The sequence below is a fragment of the Gopherus flavomarginatus genome, chromosome 1 (assembly GCF_025201925.1).
Source record: "Gopherus flavomarginatus isolate rGopFla2 chromosome 1, rGopFla2.mat.asm, whole genome shotgun sequence".
NCBI lineage: Eukaryota > Metazoa > Chordata > Testudines > Testudinidae > Gopherus > Gopherus flavomarginatus.
The window spans coordinates 174,503,584-174,519,313 of NC_066617.1; the positions used below are offsets into that span (position 1 = coordinate 174,503,584).

General features: G+C 43.2%; 1 protein-coding gene across 2 annotated transcripts in view; it reads left to right on the plus strand.

Moving 5' to 3' along the window:
* Nucleotides 1-12,160: 12,160 nt before the first annotated feature.
* Nucleotides 12,161-15,730, plus strand: part of EPHA3 (EPH receptor A3) — a 339,991-nt gene continuing 336,421 nt past the window's right edge. For both annotated transcript variants that reach the window (XM_050957205.1, XM_050957206.1), the window contains exon 1: nt 12,161-12,482. In XM_050957205.1, coding sequence (XP_050813162.1) covers nt 12,395-12,482 — 88 coding nt within the window. In that variant the 5' untranslated portion in view covers nt 12,161-12,394. The remainder of the gene's footprint in view (nt 12,483-15,730) is intronic.

Consider the following 15,730-nt stretch of genomic DNA (forward strand, 5'->3'; position numbering starts at 1 on the left):
ACTCCCCACAGGGACCTCTGAATAGTCCTGGGTTTTGAGTTCTGTTGCTGCCCAGATAGTCATAGATGTTGCAATCTGAGTGTCTTTGGTTCTGGGTTAATTCCTGTCTCCCCAAAGTCCATCCTGGCTATGACCTGTCACCTTATTCTCCTCTAGGTGCTTTCAAATTGACTGAAGTAGTTTGTTCCACTATCTTTCCACCTGTGGAAGTTAAACTCACTGGTCTATAATTCCCTGGTTTCTCTCTGTTCCCCTTTTTAAAGATAGGTACTAAGATTGTCCTTCGTCAGTCCCATGGGCCCTCACCTGTCGGCCATGAGCTCTCAAAGATAATCACTTTATCTAGTTCTTAGTACCCTAGGGTGAATTTCATCAGGCCCTGCAAAGTTGACTATATCTACTGTTGCATAAACAGTCTTGAACCTGTTCTTCCCTGTTCTGGCTTGCATTCCTTCCCCCATGTTATTAATATGAATTGTGTTATCCCTTTCAGTTAAGACTGAAGCAAAATAGGCATTAAGCATCTTAGTCTTATGCGCAAGCCTGTTTCCAAAAACTCAGGCAAATATTTAAATTCTACCCACCCACTTCCTCTAAGAATAGAAAGTGAGAGTATCAATGATGTCATGAAATATATGTTTATTTTTTAGTCTCTCTCAATTTTGGTCTTAAGCTTGACAATATCCTTTGGAAGGAAGCAATGGAATGAATGACAGGCAGCAGAACATCATTTCACCTTTTGATGTCCAGTGTGGCAAGAGATGACATTTTCTTTATAAAAGAAATCTCTTGTGAACATTTGCTCCAATCCTACAAAAATTTAGTGCCATCATTCACACCACTCTAGTCTTGAGGTCTGCCAGCACCTCTAAACACCCCCTTACTTTCTAGGATTCATGTAATTTTCCTGTACATACTCAACCCAAGTTGAAACTTGGCATGCATGTGCATATTACCATGACACTTTTCCCCCTGTGCATATATTTCTGCTTAGTATTTCACAAGTGTTCATACAAACCAGTAATTCTTTTTTTTCCTCTTAAATTTTGCTGTTCCCTGAAAACTGGCAATATTTCAAGTAAAGCTTGTCTCTTTTGACTAATATACATTTTTGTTTAGAAATAAATAAATTCAGGTAAAGTCAGTATAAATGTATGCATTGACTCATTTTTACTGTATACTTAGCAAATGATTCACCCTTTATGGAGAAAATGCACAGCTTAATTGCAATTACATTTCATATGCTTTCCTAATATATTCCATCCCCATTTTAAGTCACGTGTTTTTCTTATTAAGGAATTTGTCCCTAGCCGTTCCTTAATTAAGATTGCAGCTAAGTTGCTGTTCAAAGCTGAATTAATTTTGCTTCCTCTCTAGTTAATCAGATAGTCTTTGTGTGAATTTTCAAGTAATTATTATGTTAGAATTGATTAAATGGTTGAAGTTCAGTTTAAAATAAGTAACTTTTTATACTTCATTCATCTTCTTTTTTATTAGATCACTTCCCTTATTCCTTAGCATTCATGTGAGAAATGTTATGATATTGGTGAATACTGTACAGCATGGGAAGCCTTGGGTGTTTCTTTCTTTAATGAATTTCCCATACAGTACTTAAAATTACCAATTCTGGAGACTGGCTGGCTCAGGGCATGGTAGTCAAACATGCAGTTTTTCCCTGCCTGGTCACTGGTTCTAAGAGTAGATGGGGATTGTTGCCATTTGATGATTGTGAGGGGCTAGTCTCACAGTTCAGGGCAACTGCACCTGTATTTTCCCACAGTGGTCTGGCAAGGGCACTTGCTCTCAGACTTCCAGCTACCTAGCCATTGCCTCTCTTGAGTGGGGACCCACACCCATCTCCTTCTGGCTGGGCTGGGGTATTTCCAGGCTGCACAGTTTCCCGCCTATACTGTGGTATCCCCAGCAGAGACAGGCTGTGCAAGGCCAGCTGCTTGCTTTCTCGTCAGTGTTGGTTAACAGATGTCATTGCTACAGTTATAAAAGGTACCATGAAGCACTTTTTATACATGGCTTCTTTTATTCTTATGTTTAAAAGCATTACAGAGGAAATATATAAAAACAATTAAAAAGTACATGCATTCTAATTAGGGTTTCCAGGTGTCTGGTTTTCTACTGGAAAGTCCAGTCAAAAAGGGACCCTAGTGGCTCTGCTCAGCACTACTGACTGGGTCATTAAAAGTCCAGTTGGCCATGCAGAGGGGCTAAGGCAAGCTCCCTTCCTGCCTGCTGTGGCTCCGTGTGGCTTCTGGAAGAAGCAGCATATCCTCACTCTAGTTCCCTCGTGTAGAGGCAGCCAGGGGGCTCCCCACACTGCCCCCACCCCAAGAGTCAGCTCTGCAGCTCTCACTGGCTGGGAACTGCAGCCAGTGGGAGCTGTGGGGGTGGTGCCTGTGGACAGGGCAGTGAGCAGAGCCACCTGGCCATGCCTCTTGATTGGAGCTGGAGAAGCAACATGCCACTACTTCCAGGAGCTGCTTGAGGTAAGCGCCACTCAGAGCCTGCACCTCTGATCCTCTCCAGTGCCCCAACCCCCTACCCCAGCCCTGATCCCCCTTCTGCCCTCCGAACCCCTCAATCACATCCCAGAGCACATTCCTGCAACCCAAACCACTCATCTGCAGCCCCACCCCAGAGCCCACACCCCCAGCCAGAGCCCACACACCCCCACGACCAACCTCCTATCCCAGACCTGATCCCCCCTTGCCCTCCGAACCCCTTGGTCCAAGCCCAGAGTCTGTGCCCCCAGCCAGAGCCCTCACTCCCTCTCGCAATCTTAACCCACTACCACAGCCCAGAGTCTCCTTCTGCACCCAGAGGTCCTCTTTTCTGGCCGCACCCCGGATCTCCCACCCCGCAGCCAGAGCCCTCACCCCTTCCTGCACTCTAACCCCCGATCCAGCCCAGTGAAAATGAGTGAATAGGGGTGGGGAGAGCGAGTGACAGGGTGGGGGAATGGAGTGAGTGAGGGGCAGGGCCTCTAAGAAGGGGTGGGTCATGGGCAGGGCTTCAGAGGAGGAGTGGGGCTGGGCAAAAGTGTTCAGTTTTATGCAAGTAGAAAGTTGGCAACCCTAATTCTAATAAGCTTACCAGAGGTCACTGCAAGTCTGACAAGTATTCTGTGAGGAACTATCTTTCAGACCTCCCGCCCAAGGAGCTTTCCTTGTGGTAACAAGTTCATCACAGTTTCAGCTCAGAACAAGCACCCAGTCTTATGAGGGCTCAGTAGGCCCAGTCCTTCCAACATTACTCTAAGGGTATGGCTACACTTACATTTGTACAGCGCTGGGAGTTACAGCTGTCTTCGTACAGCTGTGTAGGGAAAGCGCTGCAGTGTGGCCACACTGACAGCTACCAGCGCTGCAGTGTGGCCACATTTGCAGCAGTTGCAGTGCTGTTGGGAGTGGTGCATTGTGGGCAGCTATCCCACAGAGCACCTCGTCCCATTTTGGCGCTGTGGGTTGTGGGAAGGGGACAGAAGGGTGCGGGTCATTCCGCTTCCTGTCCCAATGCCCTGTGGTGCATCGCTACACATCCCAGCAGTTTGGTGCCATTGTGAGTCTGCAGCGCAATTTCTGTTAGAAATGGAGCCCGAGCTGCTGAGGACTTTGCTGATGAATGTCGCCAGCACATCACGTTTGGCAGTTGAGCTATTCCTTCAGCTCCAAAGTGACAGTGAGGAGTCCGATGATGATATCGATTCGCCTGACGCGCATGACAATCGATTGCTTGTGGCAGTAACGGACGTGCTCAGCAGCATGGAACGCCACCTTTGGGCTCGGGAAACAAGCACTGTGTGGTGGGATCATCGTCCTGCAAGTCTGGGATGACGAGCAGTGGCTACAGAACTTTTGGATGAGAAAAGCCACTTTCATGGGACTGTGTGCTGAGCTCGCCCCAACCCTGCGGCGCGAGGACACGAGATTGAGAGCTGCCCTGTCAGTGGAGAAGCGGGTGGCTATTACAATCTGGAAGATGGCAACTCCAGACAGCTACCGATCAGTCACGAACCAGTTTGGAGTGGGAAAGTTGACCGTTGGAATAGTGTTGATGCAAGTTTGCACGGCCATTAATCGCATCTTGCTAAGAAGAACCGTGACTCTGGGGAACATGCAGGACATTCTGGATGGCTTTGCACAAATGGGTTTCCCTAACTGTGGAGGGGCGATAGATGGGACTCATATTCCTATTCTGGCACCACCCCACCTGGCATCCGAGTACATTAATCGGAAGGGGTATTTCTCTGTGGTTCTCCAAGCTCTTGTGGATCACCGTGGGCGTTTCATTGACATTTACATAGGATGGCCTGGAAAGGTGCATGATGAACGCATCTTTCGGAACAATGCCCTGTTCAGGAAGCTGCAGGCCAGGACTTTTTTCCCAGTCCACAAGATCACAGCAGGGGATGTCGAAATGCCCATTGTGATCCTTGGAGACCCCGCTTACCTGTTAATGCCATGGCTCATGAAACCGTATACAGGGAAGCTTGACAGGAGCAAGGACCGGTTCAACTTCAGGCTGAGCCGGTGCAGAATGACTGCAGAGTGTGCTTTTGGCCATTTAAAAGGGCGCTGGAGATGTCTTTATGGGAAGCTAGACTTGGGGGAAAGCAGCATCCCTGCGGTTATATCCGCGTGCTGTACCCTCCATAATATTTGTGAAGGGAAGGGTGAAACATTCAGTGAGGAATGGACCTCCGAGGTTCAACACTTGGAGGCTGAATTTGCACAGCCAGAGAGCAGGGCTACTAGAGAGGCCCAGCACAGGGCTACAAGGATTAGGGATGCCTTAAGGGAGCAATTTGAGGCTGAAAGCCAACAGTAATGTTTGGTGCCTTGCACGGGAGTGAAGTGCAGTGCTTACAATGATTTGCAGTGCCTGTTTTTCCCTTGGGGTACAGTATGTTTCACTTTCTGCAATAATAAAAACTGTTTTAAAAGCCAAGAAATCATTTATTCAAAATACAGCACATAAAAGGGCAGGGGGGTGGGGTGGTGAACTGTACATTCAGAGGTTTGAATATGTCCTGCCTGGATTGCTGTGCAATGCCTGCTGCACTTCAGGATTAATATGCTGCATGGTGATGGGGGTTGAGTGCATAGGGTAAGGGTCGTAGTTCTCAGGGCTGGTAAGTGAACATACAGGTGTTGGGGGCAGCTGGTGGGGGTAAGAACCAGGATGCTGGAGAAGGGGGTTTTGAGCAAACACTGGGGCACAAGGGAGAGAGCTTTGGGAGGGAGCGGGGTTAGCACAGAACTGATCTGCCTGCATGGCTACGAGTGACTGCATACAGTCTGTTTGGCGTGCCAGGAGGCTTATCAGCTGCTTTGTGCTTTTCTTGGTAGCAATTCCTTTCTCCTGCTTTGTGTTTCCCTCCACTGATGCATTTTCTCGCTCCAGTCCTGCAGCCTCTTATTCTTTCTGGCATACTGATTCATAACTGCTTTCACCAAATCTTCTTTGCTTTTCCTTGGTTTCCTCCTCAAGTTCTGTAGTCTTTCAGCAGGCTGTGATAGGGCCGAAGGATTCAAGGACACTTAAAAAAAAACAGAAATAGAAACATTTAATACAGAGGCTGCATTGTTTATAATCACAGTGAAGGAGTTTGTAGACTATTTGTAGCATCATTTATACATAGCAAACATAACACAGAGAGGCCACAGCAGCGAAGACATGGTGAGTAATGGGGAATGAGTGATTAATGAATCAATGTTTCTGCCGCGACTCACCTGGGAAGGGGAGCTGCTTGAGTCAGGGCTCACTGGGGTTTCTGTGCATTGGGGAAAGCAGAGAGCAGCTGGGGGGGACCTGCACTGAACACTATCCCTACATTTTCCACAGGATTTTATCCTGCCAGATATATCGCTGCTGCGGGTTACCTGGGAAGAGTGGGAGGGTCTTCTACAGCAATGTGGATTCTGCCCTGGTCCCTATGCAGCTTGCCTGTGTGCAGCAATGGTCCCCCCATCCATCACGGCACAGTGGTGCGGACGCATTAGCCTGACTGGGACAAGGACCACAGTGGCTCTCCCTATAAACTTGCGCAAGCACATTGCCCACGCTCTGGCTGAAACTTTTGAAGAGATTACCGAGGCAGATTACCGCAACGTGATAGACCACATCAATGGGCTATTCCACATCTAGGCATGCATGCATGCAGCCATAACCCCCCCCTCCTCTCCCAAAACATTTCCATCCTTAAAATAAAAGCTGCTTACCGGGAACCCGGTCCTCTGCTTCTTCTTCACCAACTAGTTCCAGCTGCTGTGACTGGCTAGCTTCCTCCTGGCTTGAGAAGAGCTCCTGGCTGCATGCCTCCTGGGACTCCGGGGTGTCTCCCACCACCCCAGTAGCCTCACTCTCGGTTTCCTCTACACCATCCCCCTCCTCTCCGTGCTGTGAACTCTCTATCGTGGTCCTCGGATTGGCAGTGGGGTCACACCCAAGTATCGCATCCAGCTCCTTGTAAAAACGGCAGGTCATGGGGGCAGCTCCTGAGCGGCGGTTTCCCTCACGGGCTTTGCAATAGGCACTCTGCAGTTCCTTTACTTTAACCCTGCACTGCAAAGCATCCCGTTCATGGCCCCTTTGCAGCATGGACTTTGATATCTGGCCATAGGTATCATAATTTCTACGGCTGGAGCACAGCTGTGGCTGCACAGCTTCCTCACCCAAAACACTGATGAGGTCCTGCAGCTCGGAAGCGTTCCATGCTGGGGCTCGTTTGGGGCGTGGAGGCATGGTCAGTGATTGATTGATTGATTGATTGCACTCCACACCTGGCTGAGCAAACAGGAAGGGGATTTTTAAAATTCCCGGGGCATTTAAAGGGTGGGTCACCTGAGCCCAGGGCAGTGGAGTGCGAAACGATGAGCAGAGTGGCTGAAAAGGTATGCTGGGATACCTCCTAATACCCTGGAGGCCAATAACAGCGCTTTTGGTGGCCACACTTGATGAGCAGCCAGGGAGTTGCAGCGCTGGCCGTGCTTTGCAAGTGTGGACACAGAGTGAGTTGCAGCACTGTAACCCCATCACCAGCGCTGCAACTCTCCAATGTAGCCAAGCCCTAAGAACTGGGGTATTCTCTGGATCAAGGGTCCTGTCTGTTTGCTGGATCAGGAAGGAAGGCCTGAACCAGTTTAAAACCAGGCTATTTATCCAAAAGTCCCTGGAGAATCCAGTTTGAACTAGTATATATCCGTACCTCTTCAGAGGGGGGTCTTCAAAGTGTTTATAACAGAGGAAGTATATTAGCATCCTCCCTTCTATTAGAAAAGGTACATACAATACCGCAATAACACGTATACAATCACATTTTAATACAATGGACCCTAAAGGTATGAACATTAATTCAATAAGGTTTATCTTAATTCCAGAAGGTTGGATCAGGATATTACAAGATATTTTCAATCTGTCACAGCTACATTCTCAAGAGCTCAGCACCCAGCAGTTCCCATTATGAAATTTTAGGGCTGAAATGTTGACAGCTCAGCCTTCAGCCTGATGAATTAAAAAAAAAAATCTGGCTACTTACTTTGGTGCCTAAATGGAAACTGAGCTCTTTTTAAAATCTGGTCTTGATTCTGGGTACAGTGGTTTTTTTTTTGTTTGTTTGTTTTTAGAAAATGTGGCCCTATGTGGCTTATGTTTAATGAGCTGATGGTGTTGGTCCAACTTCTGGTGGTGAGGGATCTACCTTACAATATACACCCAGGAATGGCATGAATTAGCAGCAGAGGTTGAAGACTGAAGCAACATGCAGGCAGAAGCATCCTGTCACAACTAAAGATGATCCCATCAGCCCAAGGATGCCAAGCATATTGGCAAGGCATCACGGAGAAGTTTGTACAGGTGCTGCTGTACCTATTAGATGCATAAATGGAGGATTTTAGGTCTTCTAGACTGGTTAGACCTTTTGCAAAAATTGATTTTATATTTGGCTATATGCTTTAAAAACTGATAATTATTTTGATTTCAAATCTCAAAGATTAGATGCAAGTTTGTATGATGCAATCAATTTAAAAGTACAAATCAAGCTCCACAGACATTAAAAAGCCTTTTTGGAAGCAGATGTGATTTATAATCCCAATGGATGAAGTGACTGATTATTTCTGTAGTTATTTCTAATAATCATGTAATATTTTTCATCAGATAGAAAGTTGTTTTCCTATTTTGTATGCGAGCATGAGGTCCAGAGTGCTCTGCCCTTGTGTTGTGATCCTCCTCCCCACAGCCCACGTCTTCCTATTATAAGAATGTGTCGCTTTCTTGTTTAGGAAAGAAAAATGTATCAGATAAAATTTGTGTTTAGGAAGGATTTTAATTTCTAATGTATTTAAAAAAAAAGTATAATGTTGGCAGAAAACCGTAAATCACGCTTATGTCATTCTCTAGATTGATTTTATGGAAGCTAGAGAGACGATCTTGCCATGTATACGCAGTGATTATACAGAATACCAGTATAGACTATACATTTAGATATACTGTATTAAGAATAGAATTTTTACCTTTCCTTCTGTTTGTGAATTATATATGTTAATCATTCTTAACCTGAGATTTAGTCCTTGTCAATACATGAAATCCCAAACGGGATCTGTGTAGATTGGCTCACTTGATATTGTGTTCCAGGTTCCATAAGTCTTCTACTGTAGATATGGTTACAAATCCAAAATTTGTTTTCCATGAATGTCTGATATTTGCGTAAAAGAATAAACTCTCAATATTTGGAAAGCTGTGCCCTTTAAACAAAATAAAACCAACTGCATCCCCTGCAATTCCACCATCTGATGATAAAAGCCTACGGGGTGCCAACTCTCACAATTTTATTGCCTGATATTTAGGGGTTTTCCCCCCCTTCAACACCCTACTGCTAGAATCAAGATTCTGCATGAGACTCACAGCATTTTGGGGGGGTAGGGGGAACCTGGAAATGTGACCCCCATGCACCTTAAATACTCAAACTAGAAGTCAAAGAAAACTTATCCCCACATATATTATTTTAAAATAACCCTCATTTTGGGGGGCATCTTGACTCATGATTTTTAAAGGCTTGAGTTTGGCAATACCAATATCTTCCATGGCTCCCACTCCATCCCCACTGTGGGAAACATTGATATAGATATTCATAATATCATCCTTCTGCTCCTATTTTACATGCTTTGAGCAGTGAAATAATTAACAATGCTGACATTTTAAATTATAATTGGCCTTTAATTAAGCACCCATGACTAAGGAAACTACTGCTTGAAAGCTATAGTTATAGGCTCTCTGCAAACTCAGGAAGACATTTCTGTATAAGTTACCCTCCATATTTTGAAGGCTCTCTTTGCAACCATAACAGCTAGAGAGAGACATTTTGGGAGTTTAGAGTCTGGAGAACAATTAAGAGGTCTGTCAGTCTGTCTCCCGGTGCATGTGGGCAATGTCGAACACACTGGGAAATACTGGCTTAAAATACGTTATTTCCATGCTTATTCCTGCTATTTTAGCTCATTCAGTAAAAGGTTCCCAGAAAGTGATTACTAAGGAGGTGGAAACACCCATGGAATGAGATAAATGTTTAGCTGAGTGGATATGTGTAGGAATTGTTTGGGGGTATTCACCCAACTCGGGGTCTAGAGGGACAGAGAATCCATTCAACTTTCAAGAACTGCCCTCTTGTTCAAAATAAAACAATATTCAAACACAGTTTTTTGCATCCTGTGTGGCTGTTTCATGTATTTTCTTGGTGCAAACTGAAGTGTGATTAAATTTGTGGATGATACCAAAATTAGAGAGAGAGAAAAGAGGGCAGAACCAAACTACCTTTTCGGTGTTATCTCCATGGAGCTGGTAGAGGACAAGGTCTATCCCAGTCTGTTCATTGTCTGTCCTCGTGCCTCCCTGTCGCCAGCTACTTACACTTACTTAATAGGCAAAGGACTGTGGCAGATAAAAATGGCTTCTGTTAGTCCCATGGGTACTGTGTAAGCAAAAGGCTGAGAGTGCCCCTCCTGCAGAACTGCATCCCACTGTTCTTTGAGGATATTTCCTCCTTTCTACAACTCTTGTGCTGTATTGCCTAACAGCCAACATGGATTGGCACCATGTACACAATCATGGGTTTTACACACAGCAGTGGCTAGGGGATCTTGCTGACAACAGTGACCAGCAGAGCTCCCAGGGACATACATCTGTGCTTCTTGACTTACCTGGGTACATCAGTGGAGGGTTGATCCTGTGTCTTAAAGTACTGGATTGGGACTTGAGACCGGGGTTCAGCTTCTGGCTCTACCACAGATTTCTTGTGTGATTCTAGGCAAGTAACTTAATCTTTCTATGTTTTAGTTCCACATCTGTAAAATGGGGATACTATTTCCTTTCTTGCCCCCTTTATTTTATTGTCTGTTTAGTTTGCAGACTCAAGTGACTTTGTCTTTCTATGTACCTGCAAAGCAAATGGATACACAGTCTTGGTGCAAATAATAAAAGTGTATTCAATCCCCCACCTCCCCTGGCCACAGGATGGCTACCTAGTGAAAGTGTGGGCAGTGTCCAGAAAGAAATCAAAAGATGACCTGCCAAAAATATCCAATTGCAGAGCTGGCACAAGCTGGCTTAATTAGAGTCCGGCTGTTCCGATATGAGCTCTTTCCATGGGGCGAATCACAGATTGCTATAGGGAGACTGAGTAACTGAGGCTGGGAGGGAAGGTGCCCACAAGAGTGTTTCAATCCGAAGAAGTGATCCATAAAATGAAACGGTTCAGCAATTGTGGCTCTATAGTGATCCCCTCTGGCAGACACATGGAGTAGCGCTGATAAGCTCTAGCAGAAGCTGCCAGTAACTCTCCTCTAGCAAACCCAGGGATGGCATCATTTGGGGCCTAGGATGAGGGAATTGGAGCAGACATTTTAAAAAAATAGTTATGTAATGAACTTGATTAAAATGATACATCGTGGGTAGAATCTTCTGATAGATCAGAAAGCCACAAAAGCCTCAGTGCCAATAAAACAAGCAGGGCTGTGGATAGGGGGAATGAGGGGCTAATACACAGTAGTTTCCATAGGTTATCTCAAAGAGAACATAGTCATTGGGATATGAATTATCTTAGCCCCCCAATCACAAAATTCCTGAAGCAGAACAGGCTACAATTACCCTCGGCAGCACAGGGATTAAGAATGAGATTGACAATGTATATAATAACTCTGCCATGGAAGTATTGAGCTCTGATAGCATTACTACTTTTGCATTTGTGTTCAGCCTAGGAAAGAACAGTAATTGAATATTATCAGATTGTAAATGGATGAAATGTTGAACCGAGAGTCCTGAGCTATGTGAATTATGTCATCCTTTATTGCAGAGGCCCTAGGAGCTGCTTAATGCAGCATGTGGAGGGGTTTGCTCCTGTGATTTATTAGTAGGTAGTGTGTGTTTGGTTTGTATTATGCTTATTTTTACATGTGGCACCACAGAAAGATCACAGTATGTGAAGCCATGTGGGAACTGAACACTGCGTTATAAAGGAGCTGCTTGTGTGAATGCTGGACTCTGAATGTGTAACTTTAAGGCCCAAATATTTGTAACCACATTGGTCTGGGACTTCAGGGAAAGTGGAAAGGGTCCTCGGAACTGACAGGCAGAATGAGGGATAAGAGGGGCTTTTTTACTTGGGGAATGTACCTGGGATCTTTGTTCTTTTAAAAAGCAGAGGCAAGTGTGACTGGGACAAGGGTTTTTCTCAGGTATGCTTAGGGATCTAAGTAGCATTATGGTTCGAGGTGGGAGGCAGTTTTGATCCACCTTTAATGATTATTTTTGAAGGAGGGTGACTAACATCTCTGCTCCTCTGGGCCTTTGTAAATTACAGGTATGATTGATTTTTCTCTTGCAGCTGAGGTTTGCCTTTCCTCTCATTATCCTAGGGCTTGGCGCCCAAGGCAACTTTTATTTTGCACTCTGTTTGCTCTTTCTCACACATCCCATTTGTGAGATGTTTTCCCATCTCTTCAGAGAAGGATGTTGCAAACAGCATTAAAACAAAGCAACCTACATTAAAGCCGGTGCTGCATTTTTTCATAATTTTTGGTATTTTTTCTTCTAGTCTGGTTCCCAGTTTTGCACCTCCCTCCTCCCCCAGCACCCCGGACTCTGACCACTTGATCACTTCTTGATCTGTGTTACCTTTGTGTTTTGGAGAAGGTGCACTAGGACCCAGCGAGCTGCCCCTGAAGCAGCCTGCAGAAAGGCAGCTCAGCAGACTCCTCCTTATCTCCAGTGTCAAACTTGACATCAGCCTGCAAGCGGAGCATGGTAACTTCTCCTGCAATCGGCGCTCTCACATCAGTGGCATGCTGCATGAAGATATGCTCCTCTCCCTGCCCTCTGCACCAGCAACATGGATTGTCACATCTCCATCCTCCTCCTTCTCATCTGCTCTGTCTTCAGCTGCTTTGGGGAACTGATTCTCCATCCTACCAACGAAGGTAAGTAAGCCAGGCACCGATAGAGATCCCAGCAGTGGCTACACTTTGCCTTTTTCTTAACGTTTGGATCCTGTTTGAAACCGGGTCCGCATCATTTTTTTTAAGGTGGTCCAGCGGGATAACTGTTTGTTTAGCGGGTGAACTGAGATTTTCTTTGACTGAACAAATGAGCGGTAAAAGAAAATCCTGCAAAATCAGAGGGTGGCAGCTGGAAAAATTATAACCTGCAGCTGCAATGCAAAATAGACAGCAGTGTGCACAATGCTGTGTGTTAATTTATACAAAGCGGGGGGTTGCTTTCTTCGCACTCGTCTTATAACAAAGTTCAAAAAAGAAAACGTAGCTCTGTTCGTGTGAGCAGCTCTCGGGGGCTAGGCATGACCTGTTGGGGTGGTGACCGTGACCCATGACACAAGTAAAGGGAGCTTGGTCGTTAGATGGAAGAGAGAGAGATCGTATCCGTGTGTTTCTGTAGCGGCCGGATTTCACTGACTAGGTGGAAGTTGTTTATTACATCTCACAAGGTGATGGGCTACTCCGTGGTACAGGCTATAATGAGCATAAGTGACGCTAACGGGAACCATGATAGTAATGCCCACTGTGCTTGTCTGCATATAGTTATGTGTATGAAAAGTATATCTTCTGTGTTGGATAGCCCAAAAGATTTTTAAAAAAAAAAAAGGAAGGAAAGACTGAAAAAGAAAAGGGAGGAAAGAGAAGTATAGAGAATTTTGTGTTTTCTTCCACTGAGGTTATATTTTTAATGCCTTCCCAGCTACACAATTACCAAATTGATCTTACTGTTGATTCACATTTAATGCATGGAATATAACTCATTTATTAATTAGTAACTTAGTTGCCTAATGATCTCTTTGTAGCTAATGTACCTAATTTCTCAGTATCTTAAAAAAATTAACCTATAACACCTGTCCTTTTTAATGAATTATTTCCTTACTGATAACTAAACCACAACCCCTGTTTATATGCATAATGATAGTAATATAATGAGTCCTGTTTTATTTCATTTCAGAAACTTTTAATGTAATAAAAAGCAGCCAGTGGTACTACTCCTTTTAGATAACTTACTTTTATTGCTGTAACAATTTAATTTCAGTCTTTAACTCAAAAGAATCACATTTAAAAAAAAATCCTCAAACAAGGCATTGGCATATCATTTTTGTTAGCTTTCGCTACGTTAACATGCAAAATTCAATGTGATTAAAATACACATATTTTAGCAAAATAATTATACCCATTGGACATTCAGTCTTGAAAGCTAATTTAAAATCTAAGTTGAAAAATATAAGGCTATTCATTCCCTATAGATAAATAGAGGTGGTGCTCCTGCTCACAAGACACTGGACACAGCCTCTAGGATCAGTGTCCAAGGCAACTTTCATCTATAAAATTCAAAGGTCAAAAGGTGATGAAGAACTTCTAGCAGCAAACAATTGTACAGAATCTACACCTGCTTCATATATAACATTTGCACAGAGAAGAAAATATATGTGCTATTAAGATCATTATTCTTGGTGCCCAAGTAACACTGATGAACCGAGTGATGTCCTAACTGCTTTCGGGGTAAGGCAATTATTATGTAAAATGATTTTTTTTCCCCTGTAAAGGGAAAAAAACAATTAAGGAATGATTAAAACTTTACAAATCCCAGTAATTCTTACATCAGCTCTTTTGATTGCTGGGAAGATTCAATTATTTACTGTTATCATAAAAAGTATAGAGCAGCTGTTATATATTGTCTGTATAAATATTTTTTGGATGGCGAATGTTTCAGAGGTTATTTAATAGAACATACTTTCAAAGTGTTGTGCATAGCTAAGCCTTTCTCCAGCAACACGCTATTTTATAAATAGAGTCGCCCATCGCAAATGATTTTGTCTAATAAAAACAAGCATGTTCACAGGGGTTACTTTCTCTGTGTGTTTTTATTACAAAAGATTCTTCACAAAGTATGTAGTTCTGTTAGGCAGTAAGCAGAGCATCTCCGCTTCCATGACACTTGCAGGCAGACACATAATGTAAACTAAGATAATAATTAAGGCAAAAAGACTTTTGAGAACTGAACTTTGCTAAAATATCACTAATTTTTCTTTTGTTGAAAATTGCTGGCTTTGAGATTTAATTTAATAAATTAAGGAAAGTGCGGGGAAAAAAAACTTCTATGCAATACGAAATGCGTACTAGGCGTAGCTGTCCAAAGAAGCTTCTAATAAGACAGTGGTGTATATTATGACTCATCCAGTTTAACTTAAGTTTTTTTTCTTTATTACTTTAAAAATCTTGTGCAAGATACAGTATGAAATAGATGTAATGTTTTCTGTACAGCCAACGGAAGCGATAACAAAAAGGGACAGCAGTGTTAAGTATTTAATCTTCCAGACTGAGTATTATTTTTATATTCCTTTCCCAAAATGAAAACTAAGTGTTTCTTCTAAAAATAAAACTACTTTAAACAATTTAATATTTGTGGTAACTTAGGCAGACTTGAAAAAGGTTTTTGATTTGTTTGCCATATATTTAGATGGATACAGTGAATTTAAGAATTTGAGTTTTTATAATTTGCTAACATCAGTCTGACACACACATTTGACAATCCATTGTCAATATGCAGTTTAAAAATCTAAGTTAAAAAAGGTTTTGCTTTTTTTCTTGAAATAATCTTCTCCTGATGACCTTTCTTCTTTCCCACCCCTTTGCTCTAAATTTCCGTGGCCAGTGCCCCCCACACCCTAAATAAAAAGGAAGTTAAAGGGAAATGTATGTTTATGTAATTTTGTGGTAACTATTTAGAAAGGTTTTCTTTTTCCAACTGTGAGAATGAACAAACTATAGTAATTTTAACTGAGAATTTGGTCAAGGGGTGTGTCAAGGGTAGACCAATCTCCATACGTGGATAGATAAATAGAACATATATGAGTTGTATAAAACTTACTATGGATTAACCAATTAATTTTTCATCACTGAGTCTTTTAAAAAAGGATGAAATTCAATCAAAATTGCTTTACAGTACATGTAATTGCTACTGTACATTAGGCATATTGAGGATAGTTTGTGGGCTACCACCAAAAATATACCAGATTTATTTTATCTGGAAGAATTGCTAAGATTTTTGTAGAAGCATTTTTAGTGCTAAAACATTGTGTAAAATATGGTCATTACAGCCAATACAAACACTGCAAGAGCGGGAAAAATAGTAGTAGTAATAGTTATAGGTTGGTCTACTTCATTTT